The 13,810-nt window shown below is 35.3% G+C and overlaps 2 protein-coding genes across 4 annotated transcripts in view; both read left to right on the top strand.

Annotated features, from left to right (window-relative positions):
- The first annotated feature begins 912 nt into the window (after positions 1-912).
- On the top strand, positions 913-3,614 carry LOC107693740 (actin-related protein 2/3 complex subunit 5-like). Its single transcript, XM_016493246.1, has 4 exons — positions 913-1,154; positions 1,667-1,739; positions 2,800-2,976; positions 3,439-3,614. Exons 1-4 carry the CDS (start codon positions 1,015-1,017, stop codon positions 3,499-3,501), a joined length of 453 nt encoding a protein of 150 aa, XP_016348732.1. The 5' UTR covers positions 913-1,014; the 3' UTR covers positions 3,502-3,614.
- Positions 3,615-10,196: 6,582 nt separating this feature from the next.
- Positions 10,197-13,810, top strand: part of ivns1abpb (influenza virus NS1A binding protein b) — a 10,178-nt gene continuing 6,564 nt past the window's right edge. For 2 of the 3 annotated variants that reach the window (XM_016493244.1, XM_016493243.1), the window contains exons 1-6: positions 10,197-10,361; positions 10,716-10,836; positions 11,367-11,539; positions 11,650-11,725; positions 11,807-11,980; positions 12,076-12,201. In XM_016493244.1, coding sequence (XP_016348730.1) covers positions 10,726-10,836; positions 11,367-11,539; positions 11,650-11,725; positions 11,807-11,980; positions 12,076-12,201 — 660 coding nt within the window. In that variant the 5' untranslated portion in view covers positions 10,197-10,361; positions 10,716-10,725. Of the gene's footprint in view, positions 10,362-10,715; positions 10,837-11,366; positions 11,540-11,649; positions 11,726-11,806; positions 11,981-12,075; positions 12,202-13,810 lie in introns of those variants that run through there. The other variant, XM_016493245.1, reaches the window with a different exon arrangement.

The raw sequence follows: 13,810 nt of genomic DNA, 5'->3' as shown, positions 1-13,810 counted from the left end.
TGACTTATTGATCATATCATTTTTACAGTGTACAAATCTACAATGAATTTGTATTAACTGCTATATCTATCTATCTATCTATCTATCTATCATTATTAAATAATTATTTAACAATTATTTTCTAATTATTTAAAATTATTTTATTAGTTAATTTTCTCACTTGCTACTGTTCGGAGCCAAAGTTAATTGAATTGCAATAACTAATTAAAAATAAAATTAACGAATTCTTAAAATGGATTGATTGGGTGCCACCTAGGCTGTGTCCGACATCGCCCCCTATACCCTTAAATAGGGCACTATTTGAGGGAACAGCCATTTTTAGTGGTGTCCGAAACCATAGTGGACGTTCTCGAGTGCACTCATTCAATCCCACAATGCACTGCAAAAACGAGTGTACAACTGGTGCACGCTCAACGGCTAGAGAATGCCTATAATGCACCGTGAGAGTCACGCGCCGAATGAATTCCCGCATCTCGCCAGAAGATGGCGCCCGCAGCTGAATAATCAATCCGTTCATTTTTACAAAGCGCTCATCCATGGCGTACAGCATAATGTACAACACGGGTATAAATTCATTGTAAATTGATTATTAAATTGTTTGATTAGGGTTTATACATAATTTCCGTGACAGAGTTCAAGATAAATCCTTTAATCTTACTACTGGAGCTGCTAGTTTGCTAGTTTCAAATGATTAATAAACAGCAAGCACAAACTATGCAAAAGCGCCATTCCTTCCGGTGCACTCAGTGTCCGAATTCACTACTCGTTTTCATTCACTCCTTCTAGTGAACTGAATTAGTGACCTAATGTAGGGAAGAGTGAATGAGGGTATAGGGGGCGATTTCGGACACAGCCCTAGAGTTTGACATGAGACGACACGTGTAGGTTTTAATTCATGCCACTGACACTAGGGGGCTTTCTATGCGGAAGTCAACAAGCACCGAGCTTCTTCCTGTAAGTGCTGGGACTATTCTCTATAAACTGACATCTTCTGATTGATTGATCACACCAGCCATGTCGAAGAACACAGTGTCCGATCGATTCAGAAAGGTTGATGTGGATGAGTACGACGAAAACAAGTTTGTCGACGAGGAGGACGGTGGAGAAAATCAACTAGGTCCGGATGAGGCTGAGGTGGATTCTCTCATCAGATCATATCCTTCCATTCCCATGACTTTTACTGTTACGTTCCATAGATCCCCTGCTTACTTGCAGTATTGTATTTTGATTAGTCGTTTTCTGAAAGCTCTTGATATGTTGGCGTTGAATTGCTATAATAGATTATTTCTGTTGTCCAGACATGGGTGTGGTAACGTTAGTCAGTCACTTCATTCATTTGGGATATGCACGTTTCACAGTGTTTGCACTGCGGATCCCAGCCTTTAGGTTCTTTTAAAAACGCTGAATTACGGCTATAGTGTTTAAAGTGCAACACGTGAAGCTGTATCTTGTAGATGTGGCAATTACTTAGAATGAGGTTGCTGTAGAAACACTTCCGGATGCCACCGGCTTCCGGTTGCACGGGTTCTTTTTAATTCCTCACACCTTCTGATATGTCCTTTCCGATAACATTTTAAATTTATGAGTAGTGATCATTGAAGAGTGAATGTTATTCGTGGCTAGATGTGATTTCTGGCGTCCTGCGGTTTTCCTTAGTGCATGATACAGGGAACCTGATGGGAGCTCTGCAGGCAGTGCTGAAGAATCCACCCATCAACACCAAGAACCAGAATGTGAAGGTGAGTTAAAGCTGAGTATCTAACGTATCAGTTATGTAAAACTTTTAGCATGATCATCCTCTGCCAGTGGTCCTTGTTCAGGATTTACTGGATTGGAATTAATGATGAAAAAAAAATTATTCGCAATTGCTACCTGATAAAATATTTTAGAGCTTGGCTTAACTATAAACTATAACTGTATTTTCAAAATGATCTTTCTTGAAAAAGATCTACTTCATTTATGTTTTCCAAGAATGTGGGATGCCTGGTTCTTCAAAGGAAGAAAAAAAAGCAGTTGTTTAGGGGGTGAATTGAATAAAAAAATATGTAGGTTTTTGTTTTTTAGTTTATGATTGTTTTGTTTTATTTTAAATAATTTTAAGTCATCTTGAGGCCCCTTTAGATATTTGCTAAGGTTCCCTTGAAAGTCATGGAACTTAGTACAAATACTGAAAATTTTGTTAGGGCTGGAGACAATTAATTGACAGTTAATTTAATTGACATCATTTCTTCTCAATTAACAAATAACAAAATATGTATTTTTAAGGCTTTGAAAACGAGTATTGCACAGAGTAAAATTACATGGATAAAATATTATGTCATGGCAATTTTATTTATGTAGCACCAACAACATAGAAAACAACATAAGCTGATCAATACTTTACAACAGGAAACAGCCTAAACAATAACTAGATAAAAAAGTTAGTAGACACACTTTAAGTTGGCTTGAAAAAGCTTAGCCAGAAAGTTTGAAGTAGATTTAAAAGCTTGAAGTTTGAACAGTTTCGGTTTAAAAGCTAAAACCCAGCTAAAACAAGTTAATTTAGCAAAAGAAAAAAGCTAAAAGAAGTGCCTTGGACCTTCTTTTCTAATGTTTTTTTATATATTATGTATATTTTTTAAATATTATTAAAAAAAAGTATAATTTATGTTTGTGTAAAATTCACATTTACATATTTACTTAAGTCACTTATTTAGATGGCCATATAGGATTAGAAGTGTATAAAAAGTGTATAAACATCTCAAATGAATGGATTCATGATATGTTTTCAAGGGTAGTTCATTTTGTGTGTGTTTGCAGGAACAGGCTGAAGACCTCATGTTGAAAGTGCTGAGCTCCTTCAAGACTAGTGATATAGAAAAGGCTGTTCAATCTCTGGATAAGACTGGAGTTGATCTCCTAATGAAATACATCTACAGAGGCTTTGAAAGACCCTCAGACAACAGCAGTGCCATCCTACTGCAGTGGCATGAAAAGGTAATTACATTTCTTTAAAGGAGACTAAAAGACAGAACAGTTAGCATGCTTTGCTCGAACTTTCGCCATGGCGTTAAAGCTAGTACATCGTTGTCACTTGTGAAATCAAAATGAAGGCACCGTGGGTGGAAACTTACAGATTAAGGGGCGGTAATATTATAATGAGATCCCTTTGCCACATCACCAAGGGAGCTAAATCAGACGCGCTCGTTTTCTCAGACGCTTGCAGAAAAAGGCTTACCAAAACAAAGTTACTGAGGTAATCTTTTTCACATTTCCTTGGTTGGTAGATGCACCGGGGACTATAGCACTTGAAACCTGGAAAAGTCAGATTTTCATGATATGTCACCTTTAAAGGAATAGTTCACCTAAAGATGAAAATCTTTAGGATATAGGATATCTTGGAATGGTGTCACATAGGACCATTGCAAACCCAAATTCTGTCGTTCTCTGTCTGTATAGGCTCTCTCAGCTGGAGGTGTGGGCTCCATCGTCAGAGTGCTCACGGCCAGGAAGACTGTGTAAACTTCAGCACCGAGGCAGGGTTGGTGGAGGGACTGGCTGGCACAACCCCTCGTGGTCTGGTTTCCCACACTGCCAAACTTTGGAGGATGTCCAGTCACTCACCTTTTTTTTTTATTTTTTTTTTTTTTTTTTTTTTTTAAAAAAAAAAAAAAAAAAAAAACTCTAGCTTTCTATTCTACTTGTTTTTCTTTGTTTGTGTATATATATATATATATATATATATGTGTGTCCCCCCCCCCTTTTTTTTTTTTTTTTTTTTTTTTTTTTTTTTTTTTTTTTTTTTTAAACGATCAAACATTACAGTGCCATTTGGATTTCTTGCAGTGAAGATACGCACCTTGGATCTATGTTAACAGAACGGTAATGAGAAAATGTTATTGTTGACCTCAGTAGATATTAAGCACGGACATTTTAGCTATTATCAAAGGAAACGTCTCTTTACTCGTCCACTTCACGTACTTCACATTCTCATGCCTGTCCTGATGTAAAGTCTCAAAAAACAGAACAAACAGTACATGCAATTACATGACTCAATCTTCGCAGTGGTATGTGATGCTACTCTGGAGTTGTTGTTTTTTTGTTTTACTCAAAGGGATAGTCCACCCAAAAATGAAAGTTATGTCATCGTTTACTAAGCCACATGTTGTTCAAAAACTGGAACTGGAATATAAAAGAAGATATTTTGAAGTCCAAACCACATTCCATGTTTTCTTTTGTGTTAAACAGAGGAAAGAAAGTCAAACACATTAAGATGACAGCGTTTTCATTTTTGTGTGAACTAGCCCTTTAAGAAGGTGATCAAGCTTTAGTTCGTAGGATTCTTACATTGCACTCTCTTCTTTTTAAAACATAATCAGAGTTGGTCTATTAAACATGCCAACATCAGTATTTGCTTTTTCCTATTTGCATTGCATTATATATAAGTTCAGAGCTGGTTGTTGAATCTAGCCTTATATGAACACCTGTGCTTTCCAGCTCAATTTCTTGTGATCAGAGTGCTTATTTTCCTCCACAGTCCCTTCAGTAAATCATGCCGTTTCTAGCATCTCTTTGGTTTCATATCATACCGGGATCACGTTTTAAGAAACAAAAAAGGGAATAACTTTTCTTAAGTTGCCAAAAACGTTTTTATTGTCATAATTGTTGATGAATACTAGTGTGTTTTTGTACTCCCTACAAAAACGATGAGTTAAATTTTTTATAACGTTGAGTATTATTAGATTGTCCAACAAAAGCTTATGTATATTTTGATCACAGCATTTTTGAACTGTATTAGATGTTAGCAGTTGTAGAACATGATTAACATCAACATGTACTTTGAACTCAGACTTTGTCAGGTGCTGATGATATAGCTAACCTCTGAGACACACAAGTGTTTGTGTACGCTCACAATTCCCACCAAACACACAGCTAGCACTCAAGCTGTGATGGAGAATTTTGCTTCCACTGTGGTCTGCTTGTTTTTGCCATAATTGAAGCCATACATAAACAACCCTAGGAAGTCTCCACTTGTTCATTTACGATTCCAAGTGAATGTTGTGTTTGCATCACACCAGTCAATCATATGGTTAAGTGCAAAAATTATGAAATGGTTTACCAACTGCCTTATAAAATATTCCTTTTATATCGTATGGTCCTTTTGAAAAATAAATGAAATGAATACAAACTTTGTCACTTCTTTTCCATCTTTGTAGACTCATTTGTAGATTATGCAAACCTAAAGGCCTGTTTGAGGTGCGTGAGAGATGTTTGTCTGCAGTGTGACTGTTATTATAGTTCATTAAAATTGAAACCATAAAATAACATTTCCATTATATGAAATAAAAGAAATTTAAAATAAAAAAAACTTCAATTAATTATAGCTTGTTGCCAAGGCAACATTTCTCCTGTTATTATAGTTCATTAAAATTGAAACCATAAAATAACATTTCCATTATATGAAATAAAAGAAATTTAAAATAAAAAAAACTTTAATTAATTATAGCTTGTTGCCAAGGCAACATTTCTCATTTCTGTCAGGACCACTATCGTCAAAGATGATTGACAAAATGCTTAGATAGGTGTCGTAGTCCCATAGGTAGATGGGGATCAGCTGAAGGTCAGCTGATGCGAGCTTGACTAACGTGACCTGCCAGAACTAACGCTACGCTAGATTATTAGTTTAATGATGTGCTAAAATAACTGAAACTAAAATAAAATTAAACGACCTATTTACAATAATAATAATGAAAAGAAAAGAAAAACTATCCAAAAAATCCATTCCTCCAGTGGAAAAGTCCATCCCCTGTTGTTCTCTCATATAAAAATCAACCAACATATTTGTTTAGAACTGTTTTGGGCGGTTTTCGCTTGTAAAAGGTGACCTGTGCATATTTCTCTCCTGATTAAGGCGAGACGACTTTTTCACTGGAGAAAGCAATATTATTGAGAGAGTACTTTTGGTTTTAGCCAGAAACCAATTGAAGTAAAAGAACATCTTAATCGTGTATTTGTTTCTTACAAACACGCAGCTTTTCACTTCAGAAGACATTAATTGATGGTCTGGGGTCGTGTGGGTTACTTGTAGATTATTGTGATGTTTTTATCAGTTTGGACTCTCATTCTGACGGCAGCCATTCACTGCAGAGAATCCACTGGTGAGAAAGTGATGCAATACAACATTTCTCAAAATCTATTCAAAGAAACAAACTCATCGTCGTGTTGAATGGCCTGAGGGTGAGTACATTTTTTTTTAGCCAAAATATGCACTGTGATGTTATTTCGCTCAGGGCTTTTCATATCAGTCACATGGGGGCGCTGTTTCCTTTGCAATTATATGCACTTGTAGACGTAAAATTCTTATATCTAATTTAAATGTGGGTCAAAAGAAGTGGCATCATGTGACAAGTTCAAAGATCAATGATAATATATTTGGAGTGAATGTCCTTTGGAAATATTGATAAAGAAGTTATTTAGATTCATTGGGTTTGTGATTTCATGGGAATGAAGCTCTCCTTATTCCAGGTCATTGATCCATAGCAATAAAGGCCTAACAGAAATCAATAACACAATGTACAGTTTATTTTGATTTCTCAGAAACCAATGAATCCAAAAAATATTATAGAGAGAAGAGATATGGCATTCCTGATGTCTTATATAAGACTGAGAACCAGAGCAGGAGTGGGTGGATAACTATGAATTAAATATACACTCTTACACAATACAGCAAGATACGGTGCTGATTGCATTCAAATGCAATTCAAATAATCCAAACCAGGATTTCAAAGAAAAGGATTAAAAGATTTAGGTCTGTTCCCAAAAAAAGAAGACCTACTTGTATATTTGATCACAAACAGTTATTTATTGATATCAGGTATGACTACCAGGAACTGTTACTGACTGCTGATAAGAATCACCTGGAAATCTGCCAGTTTCACTTCTTCGCAGTAAAGGGCAATGACAAGGGTTTTTTTGTTAGTATTTTTTTTTTCTGGATATATTATTACCACCAACATTTACAACAAGCTGATTTAAATGTCAACATACCTCAGTGACAATGGTCTGACAAGTACATGGTATCGAAAACAAAAACGAATAAAATGATGCAAAATTGCTATAAATTTAACTAAAATGTGAAAGTATAAACAATATAAAAATATAAAACTATGCAGAGTCCCTGACAATATTAAAGAGACAGCTGAAAATGCATCTCTTCGTGAGCATTTAACCGCATCTTAAACATATATAAAAATGTAATTACAAAATGATATATTAAAAATTATTAATTAAAAAAATTTACATCTTTATATATATATATATATATATATATATAGCTTTCACTTAATCCCTCCATTTTTCTAGCTTGTACTACCTGTCTGAATCTTTGTATTACGAACACTTCTTTCTTGTGTTATGTGCCTCATTATGATGAATCGCTTGTTGTATTCCTCGTTTGCTTTGGATAAAAGTGCCTGCTAAATATATGTAAATGTAAATATAAATGTAAGTAGAAAGTAAGTATAAATGTAAGTTTGTCAAACAAATTCACACTGGACAATGGCAACATGAAACCTGAATTTCTTTTAAATCGCACATTTCAGGTAAATTTGACATATATTTAGAACATTTTGTACAAAAAATTAGCACTTAGTTGCTTCCAAAAAATAAATAAATAAAATTGCTAGTGTGTTTTTATAAATAAATATTTGATTATCATAAAACACTATACAGTATGTCACATAGCTCATTTTAATTAGACCAATGAAACACTTGAATAAACCTGAGTCTGAGTTCACTTGAGATGTCTTGATTATATACGTGTGGCTCAGGACTGTCTGAGAATGATTATATTCTGTTGTCATGCCACAGGTGTTTGTCTGTAGATCTCCATACGAGTAATAATGCACCACCTGTCCTGTCAGAAGCAGCAGAGGAGCTTTCAGCCCATTGTGTTGTACAAATGAATTGGCATTGTTTTCTAACAAGCAATCTTACTTGTGTGTGGCAGTCGCTATGGAGACGTAAGTGCACAACATCTCCACACAATTAACAACAACATCTCCACACAACTTAAACCAAAGCACTTCTTACTGGTTCCATACAAAATAAGGGACACTGTACAGTTGGCTTACCGTTGTTGCAAAATAAACCTAAATAGGGTGAGTGGCGTCTTCTTCAAATATAAAAACAGTGCAATAAAAATAGAGAACAGTAAAATATGAGTACAGATTCATGTACTGTATACACACCCATTTACACTGCATGTGGAAAAATAGCAGGCAGTTAAAGGTATAATACATTATTATTATTATTACTACTACCTTAATTAGAAATATGGCAATATTAGGAAGAATAATAATTAAATTAAAAAATTTAAATTAAATTAAATTGATTTGTATAGCACTTTTCATAATGATTATCACTTCCAAACCAGCTTCAGAGACAATTGTCACACACAGTCAAGTTCAAGTAAACAGTTTAAGGTGACATTAGTAAACAAATAAAAACTATGGCAAGACATTTAGAAATAAAATTACAATATATTTTATAAAAATAAAATAAATAAATAAAATAAAAATGTATTCATAAAATTAAAATGTATTCATAAAATTCATAAAACTGAATTTGACTTATGAAAATGACTTATGTTGTCAAACCATGTTCAGCAGAGTGCATTATGTAAGCCATGCTCAACTGAACAACAGTTTGCATAGAGGATCCATAAGGAGGGCAGGAGGAGGCACGTCTGTCTACATATTCATGTTTCTTTTTCTAAGTGGCTGTAAACCATGGAGACAGCAGGCTGAGGTGGAGGCACTTCAGTTGTGCCAGTGACGAGGTGGTTACATAATACATCTCCACAGAGGAACTGGAACAAATTGCAAAATTACATCACAGGAAATATGGCATCTATTTAATACTTATTTCTTATGAAGCGACACACAATACAGTCTTCTTTATTATAGACTTTATTTTCTGTGTTTATCAAACTGCATAAGTTTGCCTCCTATCTGAAGTGAACTTATGCACTGAAAAAGAATGACCATAAACCTTGATATTTTTAACAAAGACTAGAGCGAGAGAAAGATTCTGGGACTTAATTATAGATATACTTTAATATAATTCGACAAAGCAGAAAGACAGCTCAGTAGACCACAGTGTATAAATAATTGATGAATCAGATTTTTATTTATTTATGCAATATCTTTGTATACCAGTCATTCTTGAGAAGTGGGACAAAACAGTGTGCAAAAAACATATTCTGTTACACCAAATACACAAAATAATGATCTTTAAAAAAGCATCATATGACCCCTTTAAAAAAAAACTTATAGACATTAAATGTAGTGTATTAGGTCTAGAACACTAATTTGTGTTTTGTAAGTAATGATGCAATTGTTTGTCCTTACAGTTAAACAAAGCTGTTAGAAGCAATAATATGAACCGAGGATATTGATATGGACCAAAAAATACAAGTTGGTGGTTACAGTTTTGGTAAACGAAAATTCCGGCTTCCCACAGCCTTGGAAAATCTAGAAATATTAGTGTTTTAATTGGGATTTTCCAGGCCTGGAAAAGACAGGGGATTTTCTATAATCAGTATGTAACTTTCTAGTCAAATACAGTTGTAGAATATTTATAGAAAATATAGAAATCTAAAACTACTTGAAAAGCTAAAAGAATTCATTGGTGAAAAGTAGGGATGTAACAATTAACCGTGAGCCGGTTGAAAATCGACATGCACATTTAATTTATAATTTGTCTTAAATCTCATTTTGTAAAAAAATAGAATAAAACCGTGAATCGAATCGAACCGTGAAATCAAAATCGTGAATTGAATCGAATCGTGAGTTGAGTGAATCGTTACATCCCTAGTGAAAAGATGTGTGAACACTGGCTATGGCAAAACTGAACATAATTATTTTATTTTTGTATCAGTGTTTAGTAAGGGTTCTGAAGAAGCCTCTAATGCTTACCAAACCTGCATATATTTAATTAAACAGAAATATTGTGAAATTACAATTTAAAAAGGTTTTCTGTTTAAATATTGTGATTGTAAGGTGAATTTTCAGCAGTAATTACTGGAGTCTTCAGTGTCACGTGATCCTTCAGAAATCATTCTAATATGCTGATTTGAAGCTCAAGAAACTGTTCTTATTATTAGCTGTAGTTGAATTGTGATTGTTTGAATTGAATGCATTTTTCTTTCACTTCTTCAGGTCATCATGTGTAGTCAAGGTGGTAGGACTTGTATTCTTTAACCCGCTGAGTGACATCAGACACGACCTGTCACGCCACTGCCTCTTATTCAGAAACATCTGTGTGTGGTACCCTCTGTTGAAAGTGCCTTAGAGCAAGACTGTTCTTGTGTTACCTGTTTGGTAAGTGTGTCTCCTCACCAGACCTGCATGGACTCTGTGACCACAGAATTTTTACAGGAATGTGTGGGAATTTCTGCAGAATTTCAGAGAGCTCTTCACATCCCCCACTCCTTACATGTTCATATTAAATATTTAGCTACTTTTGATGATGCCCTCTAATATGTGTAGCATTCTCAGCTCAGTTTAACACATTTTATACCATATTTAAATTAATTTTAGATATCCCAGACAGTCATTGTAGAAAATGTGGTACAAAATGCCATAGATTCCATGTGGGTCTTCTCATCATGTTGCATTTGTGAATGCAAAGCAGTCGTTCTCATTTTGCTGTGTTTGCCTCCTTGACTTTGATAGATCCAACAAAATGACTCCCAACGGATATTTAATATTTGAAGATGAGAGCTTCCTTGATTCTACTGTGGCCAAAATGAATGCTTTGCGTAAAAGCGGCCAGTTTTGTGATGTCAGACTGCAGGTAAGACATTCCCCCCCCCCCACCTTTATTTCAGAAAAAATAAACATGACCATATTTTTACATTATCCATCAAAAGTTTTTTTGTCGTCTTTTGTCTCTTATGCTCACTTTGTTTGCATTTATTTGATCAAAAATATGGTTAAAAACATCAATATTTTGATTTTTTTTTTAATTGTATTATGTGTTGGTATGTTTTCTATGTTAATCTATTTTAAATTGCAATTTATTTCTATGATGGCAAAGCTGAATTTCCAGCAGCCATTACTCTATTTTCAAGAAACATTTCCTATTATCATCAAAACAATTGTGCTGTTTCATGTTTTCATCTGGAAACCATGATACGTTTTCGAGAATTTTTAATAAATAGAAATGTTTTGTAACATTATGAATGTTTTTACTGACATTTTTGATCAAGTAAATGCATCCTTGCTGAATAAAGTATTAATTTCTTATACTTTTGAACTGAAGATAAAGGCTCTCTGTAGCACAGATCTCTATTTACAACATACTTTATAATGGTTCTTCTGCAGGTCTGTGGACATGAGCTGATGGCCCATAAGGCTGTGCTGGCCTGCAGCAGTCCTTACCTATTTGAGATTTTTAATACTGACTCTGAGCCACAGGGTGGGGTTTCGCTGGTAAAATTTGATGACCTCAGCCCCGATGCTGTGGAGATCTTGCTCAACTATGCCTACACAGCCCAGTAAATATATTTAAGTTTACTCTTAACTTTTTATTTACACATACTTAACTTTTCACATTGATCATTTCAAGGACATACAGGTTTCATATATTCCCATAATCTATTGACAGACTGAAGGCAGATAAAGATCTGGTTAGTGATGTGTATTCTGCAGCAAAGAAGCTCAAATTGGAGAGGGTAAAACAGGTATGTACAGGCATTTACATGGTAGTTTTCTCATCTATACACTACTATTCAGTCCCCTAATCTTCGGAATCCTGTTTGCAGATCTGTGGAGACTACCTACTATCAAAAATGGACTCCCAGAGTGCCATTTCATACCGCAACTTTGCTAGTAGAATGGCTGATGGGCGGCTTCTGGGCAAGATTGATGCGTTTATACAGGATCATCTTCAGGAGATCTCAGAACAGGATGACTTCCTTAAACTTCCTCGGCTGAAAGTATATAAATATATATTATATAAAATATATATATATACGCATATGTTATTTGCGTTTAATTTGTTATAATATCATATATAATTGTGTCTGTATAGCTGGAGGTTATGCTAGAGGACAACCTGAACTTGCCAGGTAATGGCAAACTGTACTCAAAAGTGATAAGCTGGGTGCAGCGCAGCCTGTGGAAGAACGGAGATCCCCTGGAGAAACTGATGGAAGAGGTCAGTATTATGGCTTTTTCTGTATCCATTCCTTTTGCTTTGCTCATGTCTCCTAAACTTCTGTTCAGTGGTTGACTCGGAGTTCCCCACCCATCCTCTGCCCCCAGGGTTTTTGCCCTTAACCTTGTAAATTTTGCAGTACGTGCTCCTCAAAATACTGAAAAACTGGTTTTCCAGGTGAGCCAAAGGTTAAGTCTGTTTTTTCCCCCCTTTTCTTTCTATCTCTGGACTGTATTGGCCTCAGGGTGTCCGCGGGGTCTTAAAAAGTATTAAAAGTTGATAAATCAATTTAGAGAAAATTAAGGCCCTTAAAAAGTATTAAAAAGTCTTAAATGCCATTTTCCAAGGTATTACATTTTGTATCATCTTTTCATTATGTATATTTGTCCGAATAGTGGGGTTCTGTGTAGTTTATTTATGGAATCCCGCAAGATTTGACTTCATCTGTTACGGCGCTCACTGACTGACTGCACAGCTGCGTGATAGCGCGGGGCTTGTTGATCCCGCTCGCGCTGAATTTCTGACCATTACCGCATACTCCCATCCGCTCCTGCGATTTTTGTGTCCGCTCCCACAAACATTCTAATATTGTATATAATTTTCGCGCATTAGGGCACCGCTATCAATATGTGGGGTATTTAAATCCTTTTGGATGAGCGCTCGCAGTCACAGTTCACTTTCACTTTCGATTTCGCGATCTGGCGTGGCAGGCGCACACTGTGTAAAGGGAGCACATCTTATGATAAAAGATATTTGTCAATGAGCTCGGGATCTGTTGAGCAAATCCTCTAACATCTCCAGTTATCTCTTCTTACTTTTGACCCGTGATCAGTCAAATCTGACTCCAGCAGCTCGTGTTGGATGCAGGGTTGTTGTTGTTTTTGCCACGAAATTGGGCTGCTTTTAAACTGTTGCCATGGGTTGATTTTCCCCAGTGGGTTAAAGGTTTGAAATATTGCATAAATTACATTTGGTTGAAATGCTTGTACTGAAACATTTTGCATTCTACCTGTAATAAAACTGCTAAATGTTTTGGGCCAAACTAGTAGGAAGCATTTGAGATGTGTTTATGATAAATGTGCATAACAGTGACTGTAAAATATGTATTTTAGGGATGGAAATTACATTTTTAAATTTGGGACACTCTGTCAATCTGCATCAAATCAAGCACTCCGTAATCACAGGTAAACTGTCTGATCAGTCAGATGTTTGTCATGAGAAGTGTTCCACAAAACAGCTATGGTTTGCAGACAGTTATAAGAGCTGATATGACAAATACTTCTTTTGAATATACTGCGTGAACTCATTGCCCCGTTAGCTCGGAGAGCTTTATATTCCCTCCTCTATAAGTTTTGTCAGTTGTTTTGTTTATTGGTCTTTATTGGTTTCTTGGGTTGCATTGGTTAGTCACTCAATTAATTATATTGTGCTTCGTTCCCCACTTCTGAATTATGTTGTATTGAAAAGGAGTTATCACAAAGTAAGTCTGTTTAGTTGTGCTATCTTACAATCAATATATAGTAAATGTAAGTTAAAGTGTCGCCGATGTAACAGGTTAAAACTTGGAGTGGCGATGAGGTCTTAAAATGTATGGAAAGAGTCTTAAAAA

Source organism: Sinocyclocheilus anshuiensis, unplaced genomic scaffold, assembly GCF_001515605.1.
Source record: "Sinocyclocheilus anshuiensis isolate Anshui unplaced genomic scaffold, SAMN03320099.WGS_v1.1 scaffold1472, whole genome shotgun sequence".
Classification (NCBI taxonomy): Eukaryota; Metazoa; Chordata; class Actinopteri; order Cypriniformes; family Cyprinidae; genus Sinocyclocheilus; species Sinocyclocheilus anshuiensis.
Note: the sequence above shows the minus strand (reverse complement) of the source record. Positions and strands in the feature narration are given on the sequence as shown.